Source organism: Lytechinus variegatus, chromosome 5 (assembly GCF_018143015.1).
Source record: "Lytechinus variegatus isolate NC3 chromosome 5, Lvar_3.0, whole genome shotgun sequence".
Classification (NCBI taxonomy): domain Eukaryota; kingdom Metazoa; phylum Echinodermata; class Echinoidea; order Temnopleuroida; family Toxopneustidae; genus Lytechinus; species Lytechinus variegatus.
Window position 1 is genome coordinate 13034084 of NC_054744.1, and position 26603 is coordinate 13060686.

The window sequence follows — 26603 nt, forward strand, 5'->3', positions numbered from 1 at the left end:
TAAGCATTGTGTGAATATATTGACCCACTATCAGTAGCAAAGAAATGGAAATTTAACTCTTTATTCAGATGGCCTCGATATCTTAGGTATCGTGTCTTGCTGATAGGCCTATATCACAATTGTCTTCAAGCTCTCACCATTGTGCACATTGAGTGAGACTCTGATATGTACTAACCTTTTGATGCTGCAACAACACCCAATGCAGTCCAGTGCATGTGATTAGATTCATCTAGCTTGATGGCTTTCCGGATAAACTGTACACCAGTATTAAAAAAAAAGAATAACGACATGTTAGTTCAAAGTAAGAGATTATCTAGACAGGTTTTCATAGTTACACCTGTATGAGAAAAATTGACTTTCTGCTTCACTAAGAATACTGAGAACCTGGTGTTTTTTAACAGGTCTATATGGCGGTCTTATCAATTTTTCACCAGAACTAAACATAAAACACTAAAATCAACACATGGAAGAAAAAATATAAGATAGATCAAATTGGGTGGTAATTTTTGAACTACAGCATTGCATGTCCATACCTTTCTCCAATCTAATACAAAAATGTCTGCTTTTCTATTCCAGGTCAATTTGATGAGATGTCATTTAGGAATACGGTCGACTCTAAGATGTGTCGCATATGGTTCTCTTTTAATTCTTTAATCCCTAAATGTTGTGTAGGCCATAAACCTTTAGTTGAGAAGCCTGGTATAAACCTTTGAGTTAATACCTTTAACAACAGAGGGTCGTGGGTTCAAATTCCAGCCATGGTGTAGTTTCCTTCAGCAAGAAATTAATCCATACTGTGCTGCACTCAACTCAGGAGAAGTGAATGGTTACCTGGCAGGAATTTATTACTTGAAATGCCGGGCGCGTGAAAGCTGCTTGAGCTACAGCCGGGGTAATAATATCCAAGTCCTTTGAAAGCGCATAGAGACGTTATTCATATGTGTTATGCGCTATACAAGAACTGATTATTATTATCATTATTATTACATTTATGTGATCATATAAAATATAGACTTTTGCTCAAAATTTGGGGAAAATGTGAGAATTTGATGATCAAAACAAACCTGCAATGCTTTATTTGCCATTTTCACATCCTGAGTGTACTGATACTGATGATAGAAGTTGATGCCTAGATCATGCCACAAGCTAGCACACCCCTTCTGCCTCTCTACAGCTCGACCATAACACCTATTTGATAGGTAAAATAACAGGTAAATAATCTTTGAAATATAGATCATATATATATATATATATATATATATATATATATATACAACTGGCAGACATCATAACATGAAAGGCACGACCTTCCCGCTTACGACAGATATCCCATTGTTTACTGGAATGAGATTCCACATAAAAGCCTATAGGAACTCAGTGGTCAATGGGATAATGGCAGTTGAGAATAATATAAAGGCACAAATGTTTTGAGACTACACACAGAGTGTATAACTAGATGACTGTACTAAATTTACAAGCAATATCCAGGAAAATATTCATATTGATTGTTAGTGCTTGAATATTTTGTTATATGAATAAAAAGCCAAATATGCAGGGATTCAGGTTTGTTTTATGCCGCTTGCGCACCCCCCACCCCCCCTCCCGAAACAAAAAAACACATTCTCAGAACAGAAAACACATGATATAATGTTATCACTATTACATAGCAACCAATGGCAGAGGTAAAATTGAACATTATACAAATAATGCACGTAAGCGCGTGCATGCAGGGCCAATAATGAACGATGTGCGAGACGAGCCAATGGATATACCGCAGGACCGAGTGTGGTATATCCATTTGCCAAGTTGAGCACAGAGTTCATTATTTAGGTCCTCTATGCACAAGAATGCGTGCATTGTTTGTTTTATACAACCCCCCTCCTCTCCCATGTTACTGAGTTGCCCCGAATGCTATTATTTGTTTTAAATTTTAGATAATTCTAGATCATTCCAGACCTTGTGCTATGATGCACTCTGATGTCAGAGTGCAGGATAGTACTTTTGGTATGATGTCAGAGTGCAGGATAGTGCATTTTTTATGCAATAGTGCAATTTGCTGAATATCATGTGATCCGATTTGGACCAATCAGATTACAGAACATTCTTGAGAGTTGTACATGTATAACATGCATTATTGATATTCTAACATTATGCGAGATGACTAACCTCCCACCCAGGGCAAGCAGTTCTCCTTTGTCTAAAGTTTCAATTTTCTTCTCGTCTCCACAGGTAAAAGCACCATTCACTGAAATCCTGAAGAAATAAAAAATGACAAAGAGTGATGATGCCTTATGAAAAGAAGAAATGATGCCTTAGGAACAAAGTGTCTTTAATAGTATCATACACAGAACTTCCTTAAAACATGCATCTTTATGCTAAAAGAAAATTTCTATTAAAACAGGAAAATCTTGATATAAACAGATGTAACGTAGTTGATAAGTGATATCTATGCTTGTTAGTGAAATCTTTGATTTAAGATGCACAATAGTCATGTTGGTAGAGTGATGGTCTCACAATACGTCGACCTTGGTAGATTCTCTAGTGACCTACAGTAAGGCATTTATTCTCATTACCAAGTCCCTCAAAGAGGACCTTATCATTTTATGTCCTCTAGTTGCTTATTAAAATATTTGTGCTTTCTAAGCAGTCAAATAATTTGACCACCACAAAACTAAATGAATAATACTTTATTGAAATCCATGCTTTCCTGAATGGAACATATTTGAAAGCTTAAATTGATGATATGATGGCCTATATTCTGAAGTCAGGTTGAACTTATATAACTCTGGACTAAGCCTGGGGTAAAATTACGGGAAGGTAGAAATGTAGAAAGTCTGTTTACTTCTTGTATATACCTAGATCTGTCTCCATATTTTAATGGTAAAGAAAACTATTGTAATTATAGTTTTTTTTTTAACATTTTTTTGTGATTTCAATGCCAAATGTGATAATGTAATTAGAGAAATTGATGTCGCAACTGGTGACCCATAGTTAAACCACCACTTTAGACCATGGTGTAAGTCACACCTGACTTTCAGAATAAGGGTCGGTATGTCACCTAACCTGATGAGATTGTTGTGTAGTGGAGCTAGCACAGTGCATGCGTCTCCCAACAGTTTCCACAAGCCACAGATATCAGAACGAAGTAGTACAGCTCTTTTGGAAGGAAACACGAAAACAAATTCATGGGCGAATCAAGAATGTAACAGGTTCAGTTTGGGATGAGGAATATTTTTCTTGAGGTAGTATATAGAAAGTATGGAATAGTCAATGATTACGGTTTGGGATGAAAAATAGCTGTTAAAACAGAAACAACTGTGTGGGATATCGAATAGATGCATAGGTTCTGTCCAGAACCGAGTGAGCTGTTAAGGGGATAATAGGACATTCACATAATGTTCATGGGAAATTATTGCTGAATTAAGAAATTTACTCATGTGCTATTTATAATATTCTTCATCATCATCATCATCATCACCATCATCATCACCATCAACATCATCATCATCACCATTATCATCATCATCATCATCACTATCATCACCACTATCATCACCATCATCTCAACATCACCATCATCATCACCATCATCATCATCATAATCATCATCATCATCATCATCATCATCATCACCATCACCATCACCATCATCATCATCATCATCATAATCATCATCATCATCATCATCAACATCATCATATCAACATCACCATCACCATCATCATCATCATCATCATATCAACATCACCACCACCATCATCATCATCATCATCATCACCACCATCACCATCATCACCAACCCACTATCACAAATACCCATCATCATCTTCTTCATCATTATCATGATCATGATGGTCATCAACATAATCATCATCATAATCATGATCATCACCATCACCAGCAGTTGCTATGACCATCACATCATCGTCATCAACATCCTACCCTTCCTCATCATCATATTCTTCTCAAACAGCATGCTGAAGTGTATACCTTGTCAAGACTGTGATCGCATCCTGGATGTAAGAAACACATCTGGCATTGAAGAACTCATGAAGAGCAGCCTTGGCCATTAAGATGTATGCCTCACCTTGGCCTAAGAATAAAATGCAATATACACCAATGTACATTATTTTCTTAAATTCTAGCTTATTATCTTTATATATATATTTTATGACAGGGTACAGGAGCTTATTTGTGTTACTATACTTTACAAATATAGGGAAGGTAAATCCCTTATGCTTAGCTCAAGTTAAATTTAGCATCTTTATTCTACAACAAATAACAGGTTGAAATGTAAATATACTATTTATGTTGAGAAATCTAAAAAATATAATAACATAAAGAGTCTGTGTATTTTTCTTTCAAGTGAGGATTTACTTCTCCAATGTCATATAATCATACTTTCCCGTTTTGATTCCAACTTTTCCCACATTATTGAAGTATCCTCTTTGAAACATGTTAATTCAATGAGAATATATGATGGCAAATTTTTTCCTTGATTCTCAGACATAGAGAATGATACAGTATGTTGTCTGTTTAACCTACCACTCAGCGCTGGGACATAGTCAGGTGTTTTGCTGAGGACGGCCTGATAGTCCGACACTGCCTCAGAGTAAAGACCAACAGTCTGCTTGATGTGACCAATCCTAGATAGTTAATAATCAAAGGGAAAAAAAGCATTACTTTATTTGCAGCATTTGAACCATCCGTATACCTAACTATAATCAACACTCATTTATAGGAATGTTTATAATCGGTAAAGGAAATAATCTGTTGTCTCACGATGCGGCAAACTGAAATTGCGACGTTTCAACTGCACCTGCTAGTCTTCGTCAGGCAATTAAGCGGACAATCGCTGCGTGCGCATTTTATACCGTAAGCTGCGTGCCGTCGGTGCCGGAATTGCCACGCTACAATTGGTCGGAGCAACTGACCAATCAGAAGCCACGGACGGTACGATCGCTGGGCGGCATGCGGACGTCGCGGATATCCCGTCAGCTGCCGGCGGTGTGGAAAGCGGGCGATTTACAGACGTCAAAGAGTTATCAGCGGAAGCTGTACAAATACTAGTGTGGATAGATGCGAACATCAGAGAGCAGTTCACTGATGAGCATCGGGCGGTCATCTAATTTCACGGAACACATAACATATTACAACTGATTGCAACCTTTACATGCATAAAGAACTTGCATTTTCACAAGGAATAATAACTTACTTGAATAAAGCATATGTTGAATTTGGTTCCACCTACATGAAAAAAAATTGAAAAAAAAAATGATACAAATGAGGGGGCATTAGGGCATGGTGACATCATACACTGAATTATTAATAATTTTATTCAACCACTCGATACCTCAATGAATCTTTATTTAATGTCGGATACAAGATTAAAAATGTTTACTCATGGTTATAGGTGCCTGAGCAAGGATTGAACCCAAAGTACTCTCCTATATAAACAAGTACAATAACTACTTGGCTATGGCAATTGCATAGCATCATTTATGACAGGAGGCAAAGTACAATTTTCTTTCAATTCCAATAACTTGCCTATTCCAATTCATCAACGCAAAAAAAAGAATAACTACAAATATGGCAAAAAGCATGGTAGAAAAAACGTCCTAAGTTCAATAATGCCTAGAGAAACAAAATGGAGGGATTACTAAAAGCAAAAGAGGCTTATCAAGGGAAATCCCAGGATCCAGCTGGTCTATTTAGAATGGTTGACTTACCTCTACAATGCGAGAGAATGTTTTTAATGCAGCAGTGTGGCTGCCTCGGCTCAAATAAGCTTCAGCAAGGCATTCCTGACAGTGTCTGCAGAATATCAATGTAAACAAATTATCATGGTAATAATATCATAGTCATTTATAATGTGGTGTACAATTTCCAAGTTTTGTTGAATAATACAATGTGCAGTCCAGCAAATGTATATATTCACCCATTTCTCTGCGCACTTGTTCTTGTAATTTAAATCAAGCACAAAAATCAATTACATCTTCAAGATTGCCATCCTGAGAGACCAGTAGAAAAACATTACTGTGTAACCAACCAATGTTTGACTTGAAATCAATCAAGAGGATCAAATAAATCTGTTATCAAAATATGTGTCACAATAGGGAAACAGGGACAGCATTACAACTTATAATTTACAAATCAACATTGTTGGTTATTCTGGTTTTTATGTTCAAAAGTACTGCATAATTTCGAATCACTTTATTTCCTCAGGTTTTACTTACATGTCATCAGGATCAGCTCTCAGAACTGCTTGAAAGCTGAAAAGAAGAAATTATAAAATAAAAGAGACTAGAATGAAACAATAGAGCATTAATAACAGGAGTAGCACTCTGAGTAAATATACTTTGCAAATCAATGATAGATTTTCAATTATTGAAAATAAATGCATGGTCACGTTATACACTAAATGATGTCCTATCTTTCTACAGAAATGAAAAAAAAAAACACAAAAAATTACTGCTAAAAGCAAAAGGGGCCACAGTAAGTTTGTTAGTGACACCTATCTCCATGTATGTGGCTAAATGTAAAACTGGGTCATAAACATTTAGCAAACTCTTCATTTCTGGTATAATTATAAGATGAAATGATGAGTTCATCACAATCTTCTTAACACATTATCCTTGTGATCAACGAGGTAAAATAAGTCCACCACATTGTCAATACAAGCAAATGATTCAATTTTTAAGCATCTGAAATTTAGAGAATGCAATATTCAATTTATTATTGATTATGGATTGTAACTGAAGGGCAGTAGTCACAATGGATTATGACCAAAACAACAGTTACTTACCTTTCTACAGCTTCTGTCGCATTGCCTGCTTTGAGTTGAACAAGACCTAATCTTAGCCACGCCCACTTTGCCTCACCCAGAGCAGCCCGACTGGTCACTTTTGTGTAGACAGAAATAGCTTCATCCTATCAAATTTTAATTTTCAAAACGAGCAATATAAAACAGTGTTGTAGTGCCTTGATGCTCGGCCTTGGCCTTAAGGCGCCTTAAGGCCTATTTTTTCAAAGCCTTGGCCTTGAGAGGGCCTTGGCCTTGAGGATTTTGAGCCTTGAAATTTCAAGGCATTTTCAAGGCATTTTCAAGGCTTTTTCAAGGCATTTTGTATTTTGTACTTTCATTTGTTTTATAAAAGTAATTATAAATGTTTCAATTGTTCTGTATATCTAATGACACTAAATACTACCAGTCAGCAGCAGCAGAAGCAGTACATGTATAAGTGTACTTAGCAGTGCCATCAATTACAATTATCATCACATAATTATGTAACAAAGAGAAGTGATGAAAATTAATATTATTTATTGGTAATATGATGTAATCATGACTAATAAGGATAATGACAATATCAATAATAATGATAATTATGATTAGGATTATAGTCAGTGGCGTAACTACAGGGGGGGGCACGTGCCCCCCCCCAATCAGCTGACTAAAAAAAAGGAGGAAAAGAGGGAGAAAGGAAGAGAAACGTAGTGGGAAAGAAGACATTAATGTTCATTATAATGTTATAATTATGTTATGTTACATTACATAAGAAACATTTTTTTTCATATAAATGAAACATAATTGGCTCAGGGCATATATGTCTTCATTGTTCCTGGTTCTCCCATTGTCTTTTTACCGAGATATATAATCCTGTTATACTAAAACCTCCCGTTTTCAAGTCAATATACACCAAACTACCAAATATATTTCCTCGCACTTCAAGTTATTATTTTACATGTACAATAGTATGCTTCTTTTTCATGAATACTTTAAGTGATTGTCCCATTTTAAGGTCTTAATATAAAACATTTCCTGTCCGTGCTTACATTCGCAGTAGTGGATTGGTGAAAGATGTCTGCTCTCCATCAATTCCTAGAATGAGTCCTTAAAATGTCCCTTTTTCTGTTTTCTGATCTAAATATCAAAAATTTTCAGCTCGCGCTTCGCGCTCGCATCATTTGGTTAGTGAACTATGTAAGGTCTTCTTGAATTCCTACAAACAAGCCTTAAAATGCCCCTCTTCAGGTCCGAATTTCCTAAATTTTCAGCTTGCGCTCGCAAGATTTGATTAGTGAGATGGGTATGTTAATCATGATTACAAGTGCTTTATGTGCATGTTTAGATGTAATTCTAACAAAATCAGCAAGCGTTTATTGGCACTCCCATTAAATGACTATGGTGAGATGTGTATAATCTTAATAGATAAAAGATTCCTAAAATATAATCCTTAAAATCTTCCTGTTTGGGGTCAATATTTACAAAAATTTCAGTTCGCGCTTCGCGCTCGCATTATTTAGCGAGACAGGTACGTATCATGATTACAAAAGATTGATTGTAATGTCCCTTTTTAGGTTTGAATATCAAAAATTTTAAGCTCGCGCTTCGCGCTCGCATTAATTGACTAGTGAGATACATGTCCGTTTATTGGCACTGTCCTTATAAAAATATCTCTATTAGGTCAGTATACCTGGCAACTGGGCGCGCTTCGCGAGCTCACTAGGCAGTTCCAAGTTTTTGCTGGTGTCCCCCAATGCCGTGACCCACGGTACGCCACTGATTATAGTGATTTTATGACAGGAATAATTCTGACAGATCTGACTGCAATTTTGAGAACAATTTTCATACTTTAAAAATAGCTTACTCTAAAGAATGATAACAAGGTTGATTTCTATTCCATTAGGTTTTCCTTGTATTATTTTCTTTGACCAACAAGAATGTTTTAAGTCTTAATGATATTCCGAAAAGATTTGGTAAACTTGAACACACACTTCAATTTCGTCATTTCCAAATGGGCTATGGCATCAATGGCATGATGAGCCAAAAAGTTTTTGAGGGATCAAGCATGGCATACAGAGCAAAATTTTAGGTTTCAAAATCAACAAATTTTTGGATTGTGCTTGCATAAATTATTGTTAAGTAAGGTTCGCATTCAATTTACACACAAAAAATGCCTAGAATGTCTAGTTTTTAGGTCGGAATATTACAAATTTTTGAGCTCGCGCTTTGCGCTCGCATTATTTGATTAGTGAGTTATGTATCCTATTTATGAGTCACCAAATGCAGTCCAGAACAGCTTCCTTTTGTGGTCAGTAAAAATTTCAGCTCGTGTTTTGTGCTCGCGTTAATTTGTTTAGTAAGATGCACACCTTTTTCATGATTACAAAAACAGCTCGAAATATTTAAATTTCATTTCTTATTACATCTTATTACAACATCTCGCAAGGATGCCCTTTTAACAGTGATTAGCACCATAATTGACCCAAAATCGAGTTTTACAACTTCAAAATTGATTTTTTTTTCAAAACCACTTGCTCGCTATGCTTTCTATAGCGGGAAATTAAAGCCTAAATCAAAATATCTGTCTTATCAATTAGAAATCACTTAAAAAAGCTTTGCTGAACTGCACCAAAATTCTCATTTTGACTTTGTAAGTGCATTTTTGGCTTTGACCTCCCCCCCCCAAAAAAACCAAACATTCTGCCTCCCCTGTACCAGGTAGAGGAGAAAGACATATGTTGAGAATGGGCATGCGAGGATCAGATCACCTTGGTAACAATAATTATTGCAATGTGAATCGCCTAGAACAATAATTAAATGTTTTTATGTCTCTAAATCTACATCATGAAATTATTTTTGTTTTAAATGTACAAGGGTCAAAAATTTTTCTCGCTCACACCTTTCATACATTTGGTCCTGTGTGTCATGTATGCCGCCTAAGCATTGTTGTCTAATTTTTTCCATATATTGTACAATTGAAATGCCTTGGCCTTGGCCTTGAGGTTTTCAGGCCTTGGCCTTGGCCTTGAGTTTCCATGCCTTGGCCTCAGCCTAGGTTATTGAAGCCTTGGCCTTGGGTATTAAAGCCTTGGCCTTGGCCTTGGAGGTTTGAGCCTTGACTACAAGACTGATATAAAATATGGCATTAAAAAGGCCTACATTTTGAACAGAAATAAGTAGGATGTTCGAAAAAGAGATTTCATTGTTTTGGTATCCAATATAAATGTAGAGTTTAAGTGCAGCCTTGACAACGAACTATAAGCACATACATGTACTCTCTTTATAATAATAATCATACAAAATCGAAGTAAGATACAAATGTTGTCATCAAGCAAGATCTTGTACAATACAATATACCAATCCACAAAGGAAATAGTCTAGAGTGTTCCTGATTAGAGATTAATGCTTCATGTCAACTTCTTAAACCAGAGTAAAACACTGTTTAAGAAAATAACCCATAACAATGTGAGTAGGGTGAAGAATATTGATGCATGTACACATATGTTTGAAATAAGAGAAACTTTTTTATTGAAAACATTCAAAACATTATAGCAGGATGGAAAATAGAGATTTGTTTGTTTGGGTAAAGAAGTTTGTTCGCCTTCTTCCATTGTTTACATTCCTTAAAGGTGTTGATTTTATTTGCTAGTTTTGCTGGGCCAAACTAGCAATTGGAATGTGGAAGTGAAAGAGGGCAAACTGACTGGGTTGCTAGGCGTTCAGGACTCATGGAAGTCCATTGGAACTTCAGTTATTTTACTACTTTGCTTCTTATTCATGTTCTTCGGCTTGCTTGCATTCTTCAGTGATTAGAGAGAGAGAGAGAGAATGTGAACAGGTGTGGAAGCAAGGAGTGCTGGTAATTCCTTGGTGGAAGTGAGCTGTGAGGAGTTGTAGAACGAGTAAGCTGTAGTGGGAGTGGCTGAAGTGGGAGAGTCGCAAAAGAGGATTAGTTGACCGACAGAGCAGTTGGGGGAGTGGTAAAGAGAGTCACATATGTTGGAAGAATAATGGAAAGCCGTAGAGCTTGAATTTGGAATCAGAGTACACACAATAATTAGTTCCATTTTATACACTAACATTAAAGGGGATTAATTTCGCGCATTACACCAAACGTGATAGGGTCGATTTGGGGAAAGGCTTTTCTCGCCATGTGGTGTTTGACCCAAAAGGGGATAAAAGGGAGTGTTTAGTCGACAATAAGAATTTTCGTTCCCGATTTGTTTTGCTGCCGTAGGCCATGTCGGCTTAATTTTCGTACTGTTGTCGGTCGTCCAGCCCAGAGATGCGACGTATATTATTATCCAGCATGTAATTTGACTCTGATTTAGAATAAAACCTGATATACAATTTAACTTCATCGAACTTGTAATTCTTTGACTCCCGTCTTTTTTTGTACGTGAGCAGCGCAAGACAGTGGGCGGCCACCGGCCGTCTTGCAATGCTGTGCCGCTACAACATCAGAACAGATTGTCTTATCAAATTCTTTGATCAAATTTCTTAATTCCTTCATCTGATAAAGCATCACACATAATCATGAAAACAGTAATAACACTATATGAGACAAAGGAGTAAGCACCAGGGGTGGACTTGAGGCCAAAAGTTCTCAGGCATGAAGCCGCTGGATAGAAGTCACTCAAATAGACTTTGTGTACAACAAACAGACCAAGACCAATAAAATATGGCCTTGATATTGGCCTTAGCTCCAACCCTACTAAGAAGCAAGTATTACCTTTTCATCAAGTAAGTCACACACATCACCCAGGGATTTAGCTGCAGCTTCATTAGCGGGATTCAAATCATAGGCTTTTTTGTAACAACGTTTCGCTCTCCTGAAAATATACAAACATAAACATGAGAAGTGTATTCATGCTGATTTACTATCATCGCCATTATCATTATTCATTTGGACAGAAAAGGCCCAAATTCACAAAGGTGGTTTTGAAAATCCATGGTTGAGTCCGTGGTTCATGCAGATTTCCTGTATAAATTACGCTTATTTTATCGCGTATATTAAGAAATGTCCAATGCTGATGCGCGAGCTTTTATCTGAGTGTGCCAAATAAACACCTGTTGCCATGGTAACCCATGCAATTTATTCATCAGTCTACTGTTTTGAATAACGAGTCCACTCTTCAAACAGTGGACTCCTGAATAAAATAGCGTACCTAACCATAGCAACAGGCGTCAATTTGGCGCACTGTGACAAAAGCACGCATCAGCATTGGACATTTTTTTATTCAAGCGCCCGATATGCGGTAAATTAAGAGTAATTTATATAGGAAATTTGCATAAACCATGGGTTTTCAAAACCATCTTTGTGAATTTGGGCTAAAAATCGTTTTGAATAGACAATGAAAGTATCTTACCAGAAATAATCTTTAACAAAACATACATCAGAAAAAAATTGAAAGAACTGGAGGGAAACATGAAAGGCAAAAGAAAGAAAATATGCTTACACTGTATCTTTGCCTATCTGCATGTAGTAATGTCCAATGTAAAGGAAGGAATCTGAGTAGTTGGGGTCAAGTTTGGCAGCCTAAGAAAATAACAAAAAAAATGCACTTATTATGGCCGTCACAACCATTGGTGTATTGAACATACCCAAAGACATACACAGGTAACATGCTCTATAAAGTTGTCCTTCTATGAATCTAATATTTGCCCATTACAGTCCAGATTAAGCGAAGCACATTATATACCTCTTATAAGTCGATTTTCTGCTAAGAGAAACAGATTTCTGTGATCCAGAAAGACCACAGGACGAGTTACCTGTATATCATCTATTCATATACATGTATTGTTCTGAAGTAAATAAAGTTAAGAATTAAAAAAGTAACTGGTAAAATAGTAAGATTGATTGGTTTGGGGTGGTCTACTTGAATGCCATGAAAGGATGAACACATGTAAATATGCAACAACAAAAAAAAAAAAACAAGTGGAATGCCTCTGGCCATCTCACCTGCATCACGCGGTTCAATGTAGCAGCAGTGCTGACTTTGAATACTACTCTAACTCGCACAAGATGTTCAGTGATACATGGTTACTCTTATGTCCACTTTTTATGAACTAGACCAATAAACTTACAGAGATATGATGGTTATTCAACAAAAAACCCCAACATGGCCAAAGTTCATTGACCTTACATGACCTTTGACCTTGATCATGTGACCTGAAACTCAAACAGGATGTTCAGTGATACTTGATTACTCTTATGTACAAGTTTCATGAATCAGATCCATACACTTTCAAAGTTATGATGGTAATTCAACAGATACACCCAATTCGGCCAAAGTTCATTGACCTTTGACCTTGGTCATGTGACCTGAAACGTGCACAGGATGTTCAGTGATACTTGATTACTCTAATGTCCAAGTTTAATGAACTAGACCAATAAACTTTCAAAGTTATGATGGTAATTCAACAGATACCCCCGATTCGGCCAAAGTTCATTGACCCTAAATGACCTTTGACCTTAATCATGAGACCTGAAACTTGCACAAAATTTTCAGTGATGCTTGATTACTATTATGTCCAAGTTTCATGAATCAGATCCATAAACTTTCAAAGTTATGATGGGAATTCAACAGATATCCCCAATTCGGCCAAAGTTCATTGACCCTAAATGACCTTTGACCTTGTTCATGTGACGTGAAACTCATGCAGGATGTTCAGTGATACTTGATTAACCTTATGTCCAAGTTTCATGAACTAGGTCCATATATTTTCTAAGTTATGATGACATTTCAAAAACTTAACCACAGGTTAAGATTTCGACGTTGATTCCTCCAACATGGTCTAAGTTCATTGACCCTAAATGACCTTTGACCTTGGTCATGTGACATGAAACTCTACTAGGATCTTCAGTAATACTTGATTAACCTTATGGCCAAGTTTCATGAACTAGGTCCATATACTTTCTAAGTTATGATGTCATTTCAAAACCTTAACTTCAGGTTAAGATTTGATGTTGATGCCGCCGCCATCGGAAAAGCGGCGCCTATAGTCTCACTTTGCTTCGCAGGTGAGACAAAAACGTCTTTGAGGGACCTGTTCAAGAGGATTAATACCTGATCGCAGGGTGTTATTATATCAATTTGGAATTGATGCTGCATTACAGGAGATATTCAATGAATTTTTAAGGCTCCTACACTGTGGATTAGCCATAAACATAGATGTCTTAAGCCCGTATTCTGAAGGCAGGTTTAACTTAACTCAGGTTTAAGTATGGATAGCCAATTGTTTCATAAATCACTAACAGTATAAATACATGCAGCATATTTCAGCTCATTTGGCTCTCAAATCATTCATAATTGGCTAGGAAGTATAAAAAGATGATTGTCTTCACCATGGATGAATCAGGAAAGAGCACAGTAAACATAAGAATAATACAACTGAATAAAATTTCTGACACTTTTGGCTTCCCATAATTTTAGCACAGAGTTAGACCATGGTCTAAGTTAAACCTGACTTCAGAATACGGGCCTTAGATTCCTTTATTGCACACACAAAAAATAAAATCAAATCAATAATCATCATGTATTACCTTGAGTAGGGATGAATTGCATTTAGATTTATCTAGCTGTGCTTGACCTCCCAAAGCCCAGTACACTCTGCCAAGCCAGTAATGGTAGACTGCCTTCTCTTCCCGAGCTAGAGCCACCTGTAATCTATAAAACAGGATTGAAAAATAACAGAATATGATAAAATAAAAGAATGCAAAAATTGACCTTGCATGGTTCCATAGTCAATATAGAGATACGCCAGGGGAGTGTTTTCACCATTTAACTAACTTATATTAAGCTAAAACTCATTTGATTTCTTTGCAAATAATGGACAAGTCCACTCCAACAAAAAGTTTATTTGAATAAAAAGAGAAAAATCCAACAAACATAACACTGAAAATTTCATCAAAATCAGATGTAAAATAAGAAAGTTATGACATTTTAAAGTTTCGCTTAATTTCACAAAATAGTTATATGCACATCCTGGTCTGTATGCAAATGAGGAGAATGATGACGTCATCCACTCACTATTTCTTTTGTATTTCATTGCATGAAATATGAATATTCTAATTTTCTCCTCATTGCCAAGTAAAACAATTAATTCCTCCCGAACATGTGGAATTAGCATTGTTTAATACTATATGGTTCAGGCAAATTGGTCCTTATTGTCAAATTTGTAAAAAATGAAATATTGTATGATTCAAACAATAAAAAACACAAGAAATAGTGAGTGATGGGCATCATCGACTGACTTGCCTAGTTGTGCATATCACTATTTTGTGAAAAATAAGCGAAACTTTAAAATGTCATAACTTTCTTATTTTACATCCAATTTTAATGAAATTTTCAGTGTTGTGCTAGTTTTATTTTTCTGTATTTATTCAAATCAACATTTTTCTTGGGTGGACTTGACCTTTAATACATCCTTTTTTTATAATTAGTTCTTTCCACTATTTTCACATTAAAAAATAAGAATATTTGGTGGGTATTTCATGAAAGTTGTCAGCACTGACTAAATTGTCAGTGCTGACAATTTCAGTGAAATCCTTGGTTTTGATTGGCTGAAAGGCACTGGCTCTGACTGTTGCTATGGTAACTGTCGGAGAAAGACAACTTGTCAGTGCTTCCAACTTTCATGAAACGGTCCCCTGATGTGCTTACAGCAATACAATAATTCACAGCAACAAAACTGCACAACAGAATATAAATATTGCTAATTCAAAACAATTTCATAGGTCACATGATTAGAGGTTTCATAAATAAAAATTATGTATTTCTTACTTCTCCTGGGCATCAGAAAATTCCCCTTGATGAAACTTCAACCAGCCACCTAAAGCTATAGTATCACTTTGGTCTTGATCAGAAGATATCATCTCAAAGCTCTGGAAAGTACAACAACAAAATGCTTGATAACAACTTCTAATAAAAGCAACACAATGTATCCATTTTCTTGACAAAGAATACTTTATTTCTTCAGTATTTTTTTAAGCTCAAAAGCTGACCAATACAATAGCAATACTCTATCAAAAATACAGATTAATCAATACACCCACTTTTATGAAATAAGCATACTTATTAGAATTGGGTTAGATTGCAGTAAACAGAAAAAGATGTACTGATGTGACTGTTTGAATAGAGATGCTCTTGCATGTCAATGTGTCAAACATATTACATGTAAAAAAATGATTTCATTAAAAAATTAGCTAAAGTACTTTTTAACCTAACAGGCCCTGAAGTTACAACTATCAAAGATTTTACTATGTAACAATTTTTATGGAACAGTATTGTGGATTGCAGATAGACATTAGATTCAGGCAGATTTTTATGCAAGCCCTAAAATACTATAATTGATAGACAGAGGAGTGAATATAGTAGCACAACACCTCAAAATTCTGACAATTTGCTACATATTGGTATGACCACAGGCTTTATGTCAGGTGACTACAGGTCTTTGGTCAGGTGATCAAAGGCCATTATGCATTGCACCATCAATGGTGCTGAAGAGTCGTGGTCCATGTTACATGGAAGCCAAAACTCCCACGAAAGACGGGATAAACAGGAATACAAATTAACATTGTAGTGTATAAAATTCATTCATGTGTGTTAGCTAGATCATGAAATGGAAACAAACCTGCTGTGCACTCGCCAAGTCCCCTACAAGAAGATGTGCCAAGGTTAACGGCTTGTATATGGAGTCCTTATCGATAGCCTCAGGTAACAGCTGTTAAATGACAAACAAACATGCCATGAGGAAACTCGACTGATTTAGCAACAATTTGTGGCACCACTACAATATACAGGAAGAGGATTGTTTTCCTAAGTGATTGAAATTCTTGGGATAGGGGTGGTCAATGGAGAATTCCCTGGAGGAAACCAGCAAGGAGGTTCCTGATGAACAAAAATATTTTGATACTAGAAATGGTGTAAGATTGCTGATGTAAATCATACAACCTTGAACCTAGTTATATAAAAAATAGCTACATCATGGAAGAAAATAGTTAATAACACCCACCCTTCCCTGAATACACCCAGATTTGATTTTAGCACAAGATACACTTCTTGGTTTATTTCACACCTTCATTCATGACAAATAATTATGTGGATAGGATAGAGCAAATGAGGGTAATTATGCAAATGGTAGATATTGAAACAATTATCACTACAAAGGCTTAAAAGCATACCTAAAGCTGTCAATTTTTTGAAAATATTCTGTGATAGAATTGAAAATTTTCAGTTTGAACAAATAAGACACATATGTTGACATACTTATTACATGTGAACTCCAATGCATACATTTCATGTACATAAAAATATAATCAATTATTTCTATAGTTAAAATTTACCTTTTTAAATATTTCTACAGCCCTTAGGCCCTGTGCCATAAGGCCCGAGTCGATGCAAGCTTTTCCCTGGAGAATTCTGAATGCTTCATGCAATCTTACTGCCTCACTGAGTGCTGGATGCTTGAAGGTCTTCAGAGCTCTTCTACCTATGAAGTGCCAATAGAGGGAATGCAATAACACACATTTTATAACTACCTCTCTACTTGTGCTTTTTTAATGAGAAGTTTACTACAGAATCTGTAAAAATTGTGCTTTTTTAATGAGAAGTTTACGACAGAATCTGTAAAAATTGATGTGCTTATTTTTCTTTCTATCTGCAGCAGCAGGCGTGCCAAAACACTTTCAGTTTAGGGAGCACAATCTAGAATGGGCAAAATTTTGTGAAAGTGTGAGATCCTCAGCCAGAAGCGAATCAATCAATCAGTGTAGAAAGGGTGTGGGAAGGGACTTTCTATAAAAATGGAGTATTAAAGATGTGATTATAGAGCATTCATTCCTTGGGAATACATATTTGCCTTCAAATAATTGATGATTTTTTTTTATGTATGCAATACACCATTGCTTTTGTCCTGAATATAGGTATTTGACAGAGGCCCTAGATGTACTTCACCCATTTTAGTTTTCATATAAATACAAATTATTCCAGACACAGAGCATATTTGAGTGCACAGTGTATTATTCAATTGTGCGCACCAGAATTGGTAGACTAGCTTAGCCAGGGTAATACATGTATAGGAGTGCCTTGAGCACCTAGCAAGGTGGATACATGTACTATAAAAATCCTATATTATTTCTTTTATGTATTAATTATAATAATACATCCATGAATATTCATAGCCTGTTGAGATTGTATGATTATACTGTCATCTATTTACATATACATGAATATTCATAGCCTGTTGAGATTGTATCATTATACTGACATCTATTTACATATACATGAATATTCATACCCTGTTCAGCTGAATGTTCGGCTGCTTGGTAATCATGGAGACTGAGTTGGCACCGAGCCAAGAATAGCCAACTAAGTGGAAAGCCGGGTAGCTTTTGTGATGCTATGATGAGAGAAAAAAAAAAAATGCAAACCATAGCATCTTGACATCAAATTTGTAAAGAAAAAAAAAAATTTATTGAATATTGAAAGTTTCTAAATGTATGATATACAGTACACTGGGGTAAAATTTCATGAGGTTATGTACATCAAATTGGATTTTATATATCATGGCATATTTTGAAAAAAAAATCATGGAATATTTTGAAGAAAATTATGATATCCATACTGTATTCAATATTAAAACAAATATTATTTTTCATGTCCATAAACTCTTTTATAAACTTTTATCGGGATATTTATAGTGTAATTAGCAAGATGAAAAAAACTTTCTGAACATGCTTGGAATTTCGGTTTCCTCTGAATAATTCTTGCTTTTTGTTCTGTGTAAAGACATTGTGGTTTATGTTTAATATGTCTCCTGCAAAATATATGTAGCAATTTTAATTGTTATTCAACAAAAGGTTATAATGAACTCCGCTTCAATTCTTATTCATAAACATCAGAATATTTGCAAAGAAAATAAATAACATACTCTTGGAACTCATTTTCATTACCCGCAGTATATACCAAATATCTATAACAGAAATAAACCACATGTTGCATGAAACAATGATCATTCTTGCACTATTGTACATATTTACCATTTGTGAGATACTCCTTAGCTGCCTTGTAATCTCCACTGGTCAGTTTAAGTTGACCTTGACCAATCACGGCCCATACATTGTCCTTATCCAGTTCTAGTAACTGACCATAGACTGACCAGTCATCAGATGTCTTCAATGCTGGGAGAAAAAACATCAAATGTACAAGTAAAAGTTATTCTCAGTAATTTATTGACAGCATATGAATGTTGTTATTGTGTTACTATGACAAGCTATACGAAGGGAACTGAGTTTTAAAATAAATATAAGATTAACAATTTGTCAGACCTACCAAACTGAAAAAGAACATTTCAGTATTTTTAAAGCTGAAAATCAGTATTCCGGTGAGGAAATCAGTATTTAAAAAAAATACCATAGGACCACACATACAACTGAAACTTTAGAAATCAGTATTTTACATGAAACTATCAGTATTCTTCTCACTCTTCAGTACTAAATACTGAAAATCAGTACTACTTGGCAGCTCTGATTTGTGACCTAAAAAAACATTTGATTTCAAATTCAATATACAAAGAAAACTGAGACTCACCAAATGTTTCAATCAGAGTCATTTCTGTCATTTTCTCCAGGGGATATATCTCTGATGGAAACTTTTCACACATCTTAGAACATGTTGCCTTTAGCGCACCTACATCAACTTCCCTGTCCTGAAGAGATAAAAACATAATGTCAGTTTAACTTCATTAGGAAATTATCCAAAGATTAGTCAGAGTGATATGTTTTGTTACATGCATGATTTAAGATTGTAAAGATTACTAAAAAAAAGTCCATGGGAACTTGATTGCACACAAAGATATCAAGCAAGTGAAAATTGGCCGATCTTCTGTGGGCTGGATATAGCAACTTGCAATCATGATCAATATAACCTTGCCGAAGTACGGTAATACATGAAGATGACATGAAAAGTGCTTTTAAAAATCCTACATGGAGTCTTCAAATAGGGCCTACAGTTGTGAGTAGGAAATATCAGTAAATGGTATGAAAAGTGGTTGAAAATAATTGTTAAAATGTCACTCATGTTGATATAAAAAAGACTAATCTAATACATGTAACTTTTAAATACAAATAAACACAATATCAATATTGTCATGTGTAAACAATCAAACATAAAGTGCAAATGGATTAGCAATGAAAGGGCCGTGGTGCACTGGTTCTGACTCTTGCCTTGTAATTACAAGGTCATAGGTTTGAATCCCACCCTGACCTTTATAAAGGTGTATTCCACACTGTGCCACTCTCCACCCAGGTAGTGAATAGGTACATGGTAGGATGTGACAATCATTGAAGCTTGTCCAGCATTGTGTGCGCCTTAAAGGTCATTGGCTGGAATACTCCCAAAAGTAGAGAATGTGCATAGATGTACATTGTGTTAGGGAATGAATAAGTGAATCTGATATACATGTAAGCACATTATAAGTAATCAGATTATTACTAATACTTTTAGGAAAAAGGATATAATCACAGTATTCCACTGAGTACAATACAGGAACAACAAAATATTACCTTAAATTGTAAGTCAATGTATCCCTTGTAGAGCTCTCTCAGTGATTCATTTTCAATGTTGCCTGACTCCATGACCACAGTATATGCTTCCTTTAGCTGAAGGAAAAACAATTATTACAGTAATTTGGGTAGATGGAAAGTATCTGTTGAATTCATTTCAATATTAATATACATAACAGGGAAAACTGAACAACTGTAATCCTCACATAGAGATGCCATGGCTCAATGGAGGAATTTCAAGAACACTGATGAAACAGTAAAGGGTTTCAATCCACACATTTCAAAGCATGCTTTCATGCCTCTTTGCAAGACATTGACTTTAATCTGCTACACTAGACATACATCTCAAAACACACTTATATAACCGTAAACCTTAACTTGTCTAATGCAATCAACAGCGCTTTGTATCCTCTGAAAAAAGCGCTATATTAATCCAATTATTATTATTATTATACATACAGTGAGTGGGTATCTGGGGGCCTTTTCACAAAGCTGTTAAGTTAAGAGTGACTTTAAGAATGACTGGTGAACCTTTCTTCCAATAATCACCAATGAACATTTAATGGTGAAAATAATTTATCACAAGAAAGGATCCCCAGTCGTTCATAAAGTCGCTCTTAACTTACGAACAGCTTCATGAAACACCCACCTGGTAGGCAGGGATGGACCTAGGGACATTTTAATAGCAGATATTTAATTAAAAGGCACCTTGCCATGTAGGAAATAAGGGGACAACACAACATTTTCTTTAATTAGATGATCAATTGGAGCATTGTGGCCCAGTGGATTAGTCTTCTGACTTTGAAACACAGGGTCGTGGGTTCGAATCCCAGCCATGGCATATTTTTCCGAAGCAAAGAAATTTATCTACATTGTGCTGCACTCAACCCAGGTGAGGTGAATGGGTACCCGGCAGGATTAATTCCTTGAATGCACTGAGCGCTGAAAGGCAGCTTGAGCTAAAGCCGGGGTAATAATGATAAAACAATGCGCCTCGGAACAGAATATTTCTATATAGATCGCGCTATATAAATGCCTATTATTCTTATTATCAATTGACCCTCACATTTTGCATTTAAATCATTAAAATTTCCTTAAAAACATTATATGATATTTTCTTCGCTATTAAAAAATGGGAAGAGTCCCAGTAAACACAAGAAGCATAACAATTGCAATAAAACTTTTGACACTCATGACTTTCCATTCTATTAGCCCAGACTTAGACCATGGTTTAAGTTAAATCAGAGTTCAGAATACTGACCATTGGGTTTAAGATCCATTACTTACCAGGTTGGTATTGCTCTCGTCAAGTGATGCCTGTTTTGATAGGAGTTGTATTATCTTGCTCCACTTCTCAATCTTGTATTCATTGTCTTCAGATTTCAAGATCAAGGAATGGAGGACTTCACATGCCTGATAGAAAGTGATACGATTCATTTATATTGTCGATCAGGAATATGTTAATGAATGTAAATTACAAGCTAACAATGAGCTTAAAAGGTCAATTTTCATTGAAATCGATTCTATACTAGTAGGATATGACCGAGTTTCTATAACTGTATAATTAATTCCAAATGTACATTAACATCTATATTAATTTTACTTTGCATCAGTACCCATAGCAGTGCATGGTTGTATCTACATTCATAGCAGTTCTAGTATAACATCTACACAGCAAAGGGGGAGGGGGGCAAATTCTCTACCCAGACACATTTTCTTTTCCAACAATTTATTGAAAAGAATATTTTTCACTATTTCATTATCGGTAAGTTATCTGACAAAAATGTCTACATAAATTGAAGAATGATAATCATATTTCAAGAAGCCTACATTGTGACAGGCATGTCATTACCTGCAAAGGTTTGCTAAGTTTTTGATAGAGGTCTGCTAGTTTTTCAGCAATCTGAGTTTCTTTTGTCTTATCATCTGATAGTTTCATAAGCTCCTGATACACATCCACAAGGTTTTCTGAGTTTTGGGGGGTATCGATCTTCTCATAGAGTGCAGCCAGTCCCTGTGACACACAATAGACAAGAGAGAAATATACTGAATGAATAAAAAAAAATACAGAGTGTCACACACAATTAGACAAACACTGGACTTAAATTAAATTTATATATCTGTAGGGAAGAAAGATTGTAAATTCACACCTTACACAAATCAAAACTGACAAAATGTTATTTTTCTTTAACTTAGTTCATTGGTTGGAGTCCCATCCAGAGACAGTGCTCTTATTACGGAGTTGAGTCAATCCAACCCTTTCAGAACAGCAGGTTTTATGCTGCAAAACATTCTTGTACATTTGAGAAAATCTTTTTCAGAAAGGGTATTGATGAATAAGCCAGTTCGTAGTTCCTTTCTGCGCATGACCAAAAGATTCTACGCATGATCAGAGGAAGGTCATTTGTACTAAAGGGTCATTCCATCTGGATTCACCCAGTGGTTGCACCCGACCGTCTCAGAATTCGTTGTAATTTGGTATACATAAAATTCAACATGGCCCAACCACAAAACAAAAAAAATTAGTCCAATCGGTCCGTCGGTTCTCGCACTACGGCCCGCCCTTTTCTCCTTGTTTTGACAAAAATGGGCGTGACCTTCAACTTTCAATGGCCACTGCGTCGTTACGTGTTGACCAATTTTCATGAAACTGGTACCATTTGATAGGAAATTCAGAGAGGAATCCAAAACATGCATCGAATAATGTATTGGAGCAATTTATAAGGTCATGACCTTTGACCTTAACTTTGACCTTGAGTTTGACCCCCGGACAAATAATTTTTTAACTTGATTTTCGTGTATGTTAATTATTGGTATGATATTGACAAAATATGTTAAAATCAATGATGATATTTTATTTCTTCACCTTTAAAAACTCTTCCAAAGATACCATGAAATTTCACTCTAGTCCCACACACTGATATTCATGTTAGTAAAGTGTTTACCAGTTACATGATTTCTTCCAATCTTAAGTTACAGTATGCAAGCACATGAAAAGAAATTAAGCTTAATCAGTTCACAAATAAAAGATTAAACCTTTATGCTCATGAATAGGTATCTGTTTAGGCATTTTGATGTTCATCAATATATATTCATTTTGATGTTTGGCAATATATATCATATATATTCATAGTAGTAAAGTCTTCACTTTTATCATCAAAATATATACATGTATATATATATGTATATGATATATATTGCTGAATCATAAAATGCCTAAACAGATACCTATTCATTAGCATAAAGGTTTAGTCTTTTATTTGTAAACTGATTAAGCTTAATTTCTTTTCATGTGCTTGCATACTGTAACTTAAGATTGGAAGAAATCATGTAACTGGTAAACACTTTACTAACATGAATATCAGTGTGTGGGACTAGAGTGAAATTTCATGGTATCTTTGGAAGAGTTTTTAAAGGTGAAGAAATAAAATATCATCATTGATTTTAACATATTTTGTCAATATCATACCAATAATTAACATACACGAAAATCAAGTTAAAAAATTATTTGTCCGGGGGTCAAACTCAAGGTCAAAGTTAAGGTCAAAGGTCATGACCTTATAAATTGCTCCAATACATTATTCGATGCATGTTTTGGATTCCTCTCTGAATTTCCTATCAAATGGTACCAGTTTCATGAAAATTGGTCAACACGTAACAATGCAGTGGCCATTGAAAGTTGAAGGTCACGCCCATTTTTGTCAAAACAAGGAGAAAAGGGTGGGCCGTAGCGCGAGAACCGACGGACCGATTGGACTAATTTTTTTTGTTTTGTGCTTGGGCCATGTTAAATTTTATGTATACCAAATTATAACAAATTCTGAGACAGTCGGGTGCAAAATTGCACATTCATTGGGTGAATTGGCATGGAATGACCCTAAAGTGTTATGGTGGTTTAAAATCTAATGAGATAAGCACCAACTTTGATGTCTTGATTATTCATATATTCTTTTGAATTGTGGTTTTCATTTACATCCACAAAAAACAACAATGCGTCCACGAATGACTGGTATTTCACAGTTTGCCAAGTACATTGTGCAACATGCTATGATATGCATTCAAAGCAGGAATGCAACAAATACCTTCATAAAGTGTTCATTGGTGTGCTATTCTAGTCACCTGGTCTATTCAATTTCTTCATCCTGCTACATAAGGCAAGCTTATGTAATATCTTGCTTTGAAATCTGCCTATCATAATGAAAGAAATGAAAGGTCATTTGACCAAAATTGTCCATGAAGTAACTACGAACTGGTCTATTGCGTATTGTAGAAATCTTTTCAATTCCCTTCATAATCATAAGACAGCAAAATGTCACGCCAATTATTGCTTGCTTCGAGATGTATATTTAATACCGGTTTTCTTTAATCTTGCACTCATTGATTTAAAAAGGCCCTGTCTGATCGTTCCATGCAAGCCTTGCGTGTGACTTTTGGGTAACTATTTTTGCTACCTGCAGGTCGCCGGCATTGATAGTATCTTGCATGTATCTCACGTGCAGTTGCCCGTAGTAGCGCTCAAAACTTTGTTCCAAGTGAGTTGCGGGCAATCACCCACAAGGGTTGCACGGAACAATGTGACAAAGGCATTAGCAAATGTAGTGAGTGCAGATGGGTGCCTATCTGCTTACCTGCCATGCTAGAGTCTGCTTGGGATCTATGTCTGCTGCTTTCTTATATGCTTTCTCTGCTTCATCTCCCTGTCCAAGCTCAGTGGTAGACTTACCAAGAAATATCAAGGCATTGTAATGCTTAGGATCCACACTCAAAGCATGCTGACAGTGTCAGTGGGAAAAAAAATCAAAAGGAATACTTCATATCTTTGAATATTTCGTAGGCAACAAATTTACAACTATAGAGCTGATGCGGTCATCTAAGTATTTCATATTCCATGTTTGGAAAAGTCAAATCTCTTGGTCCACGATCAAGGTACCGTATCATAATGAGGAAAAAAAACACATTTTTGTCTTCAATTGGAAATTTGGAATGTAACAGCATATGCAAGCTTTCGCTGCTATCACTCTTTTATTTGACATATTTCTATTTCGAACACTAAAAATATGGATTTTTATTGCATACCCATTCATACGATGAAGTTAATTTGAAACTTATCTAATTTTGAATGTCATACAAATTTAAGAAAAGGATGTTGTTTGAAACTATTCGTAAGTATTCACTGTTTAGTCAGGAGGGGGAGAAAAATGATAATTGATATATAGGAGTACAATAAAGTAATTTAACCATGAAAAAGTGGTCGCTCAACAAAAGTAAGCAAATACGGGTCAAGTCAAGTTAAGCCATCAGTGTATGAATAGTTTTGTGATTAGTTATGTAGATAAAATTGGCATTTGGGTTGGATCAAGATTACTTACTTTCGAATGTTCTAAAGCCTGCTGATAATCCTTTACTTTGATGGCTTCTTTAGCTCTCTTGATAGGAGCTTTAAGCTCCTTGCTTCCACCTCCTGCTGCCATTCTTCAGTTTGGTTCTAAACTCGGTTACATCTGGTTATAATAGTTGGTATAAAAAGAAAGAAATGAGTAGGCCTATACATATCAATACACTTTGTACTGAGACTAAAGAATTAAAAGTAACAATGAAAAAAATCACCTGCAGACCTTGCTTCTTATGCATGTATTGCGCTACCCTATCGCATATCTTGCACCTAAATATAAAGTCCATAACATTGTCCATAATGCCCACGATATAAGCAAACCGAGTGCTTTATGCAGAGTCTAATATTATTACATCAACCTCATCTTCTTTTTTAGTGCAACTTAACAAACAGACGATGTCCTAGAATCTACTAACAACCATTGCTAGCCTCATTTCAGCCTGCCAGGGGCCCATTGCAGAAAAAGTTGCAATCAATTGCAACTCTAAAGATCATGCGCAACTTGATTTTCAACCAATCAACAGCACACATTTGGGACTTGCGATTGATTTTTACTTGCGTTTAAACACAGATCTTTCTCCAACGGAACCTAGATGTGATTTCTGAACAACTATTCTCAAGGCATGGACAACCGTTTTTTTTTTTACCCTTTTTGGGGTTTCTCCTACACAGACAGCTAGCCACCTTGCACACAGTGTGAGGGACCTATGCCCCATAGACTCAATGGCCAGTATTCTGAAGTTGGGTTTAAGTTAAACTTAGGTTTAAAGTTGTGGTTTAAATATGGACAGCCATTCTTACATAAATCACTAACAAAAGAGATATATTATTTCAGCCCATTTGGCTCTCAAATCATTCAT

The 26603-nt window shown here is 35.7% G+C and overlaps 1 protein-coding gene across 2 annotated transcripts in view; it reads right to left on the bottom strand.

Moving 5' to 3' along the window:
• LOC121415382 (tetratricopeptide repeat protein 37-like) overlaps positions 1–26603 on the bottom strand; it is a 54065-nt gene that overhangs the window by 21865 nt on the left and 5597 nt on the right. For both annotated transcript variants that reach the window (XM_041608577.1, XM_041608578.1), the window contains exons 2-25: positions 25721–25852; positions 24980–25123; positions 22204–22365; positions 21639–21764; positions 20352–20447; positions 19378–19495; positions 18828–18968; positions 18086–18187; positions 17133–17278; positions 16421–16510; positions 15571–15671; positions 14331–14454; positions 12244–12323; positions 11517–11616; positions 6806–6930; positions 6237–6272; positions 5730–5814; positions 5216–5247; positions 4546–4646; positions 3991–4093; positions 3064–3156; positions 2167–2253; positions 1065–1188; positions 176–254 (exon numbers count right to left, since the gene is read on the bottom strand). In XM_041608577.1, the coding sequence (XP_041464511.1) occupies positions 176–254; positions 1065–1188; positions 2167–2253; positions 3064–3156; positions 3991–4093; positions 4546–4646; positions 5216–5247; positions 5730–5814; positions 6237–6272; positions 6806–6930; positions 11517–11616; positions 12244–12323; positions 14331–14454; positions 15571–15671; positions 16421–16510; positions 17133–17278; positions 18086–18187; positions 18828–18968; positions 19378–19495; positions 20352–20447; positions 21639–21764; positions 22204–22365; positions 24980–25123; positions 25721–25822 (2497 nt within the window). In that variant the 5' untranslated portion in view covers positions 25823–25852. The remainder of the gene's footprint in view (positions 1–175; positions 255–1064; positions 1189–2166; positions 2254–3063; positions 3157–3990; positions 4094–4545; positions 4647–5215; positions 5248–5729; positions 5815–6236; positions 6273–6805; positions 6931–11516; positions 11617–12243; positions 12324–14330; positions 14455–15570; positions 15672–16420; positions 16511–17132; positions 17279–18085; positions 18188–18827; positions 18969–19377; positions 19496–20351; positions 20448–21638; positions 21765–22203; positions 22366–24979; positions 25124–25720; positions 25853–26603) is intronic.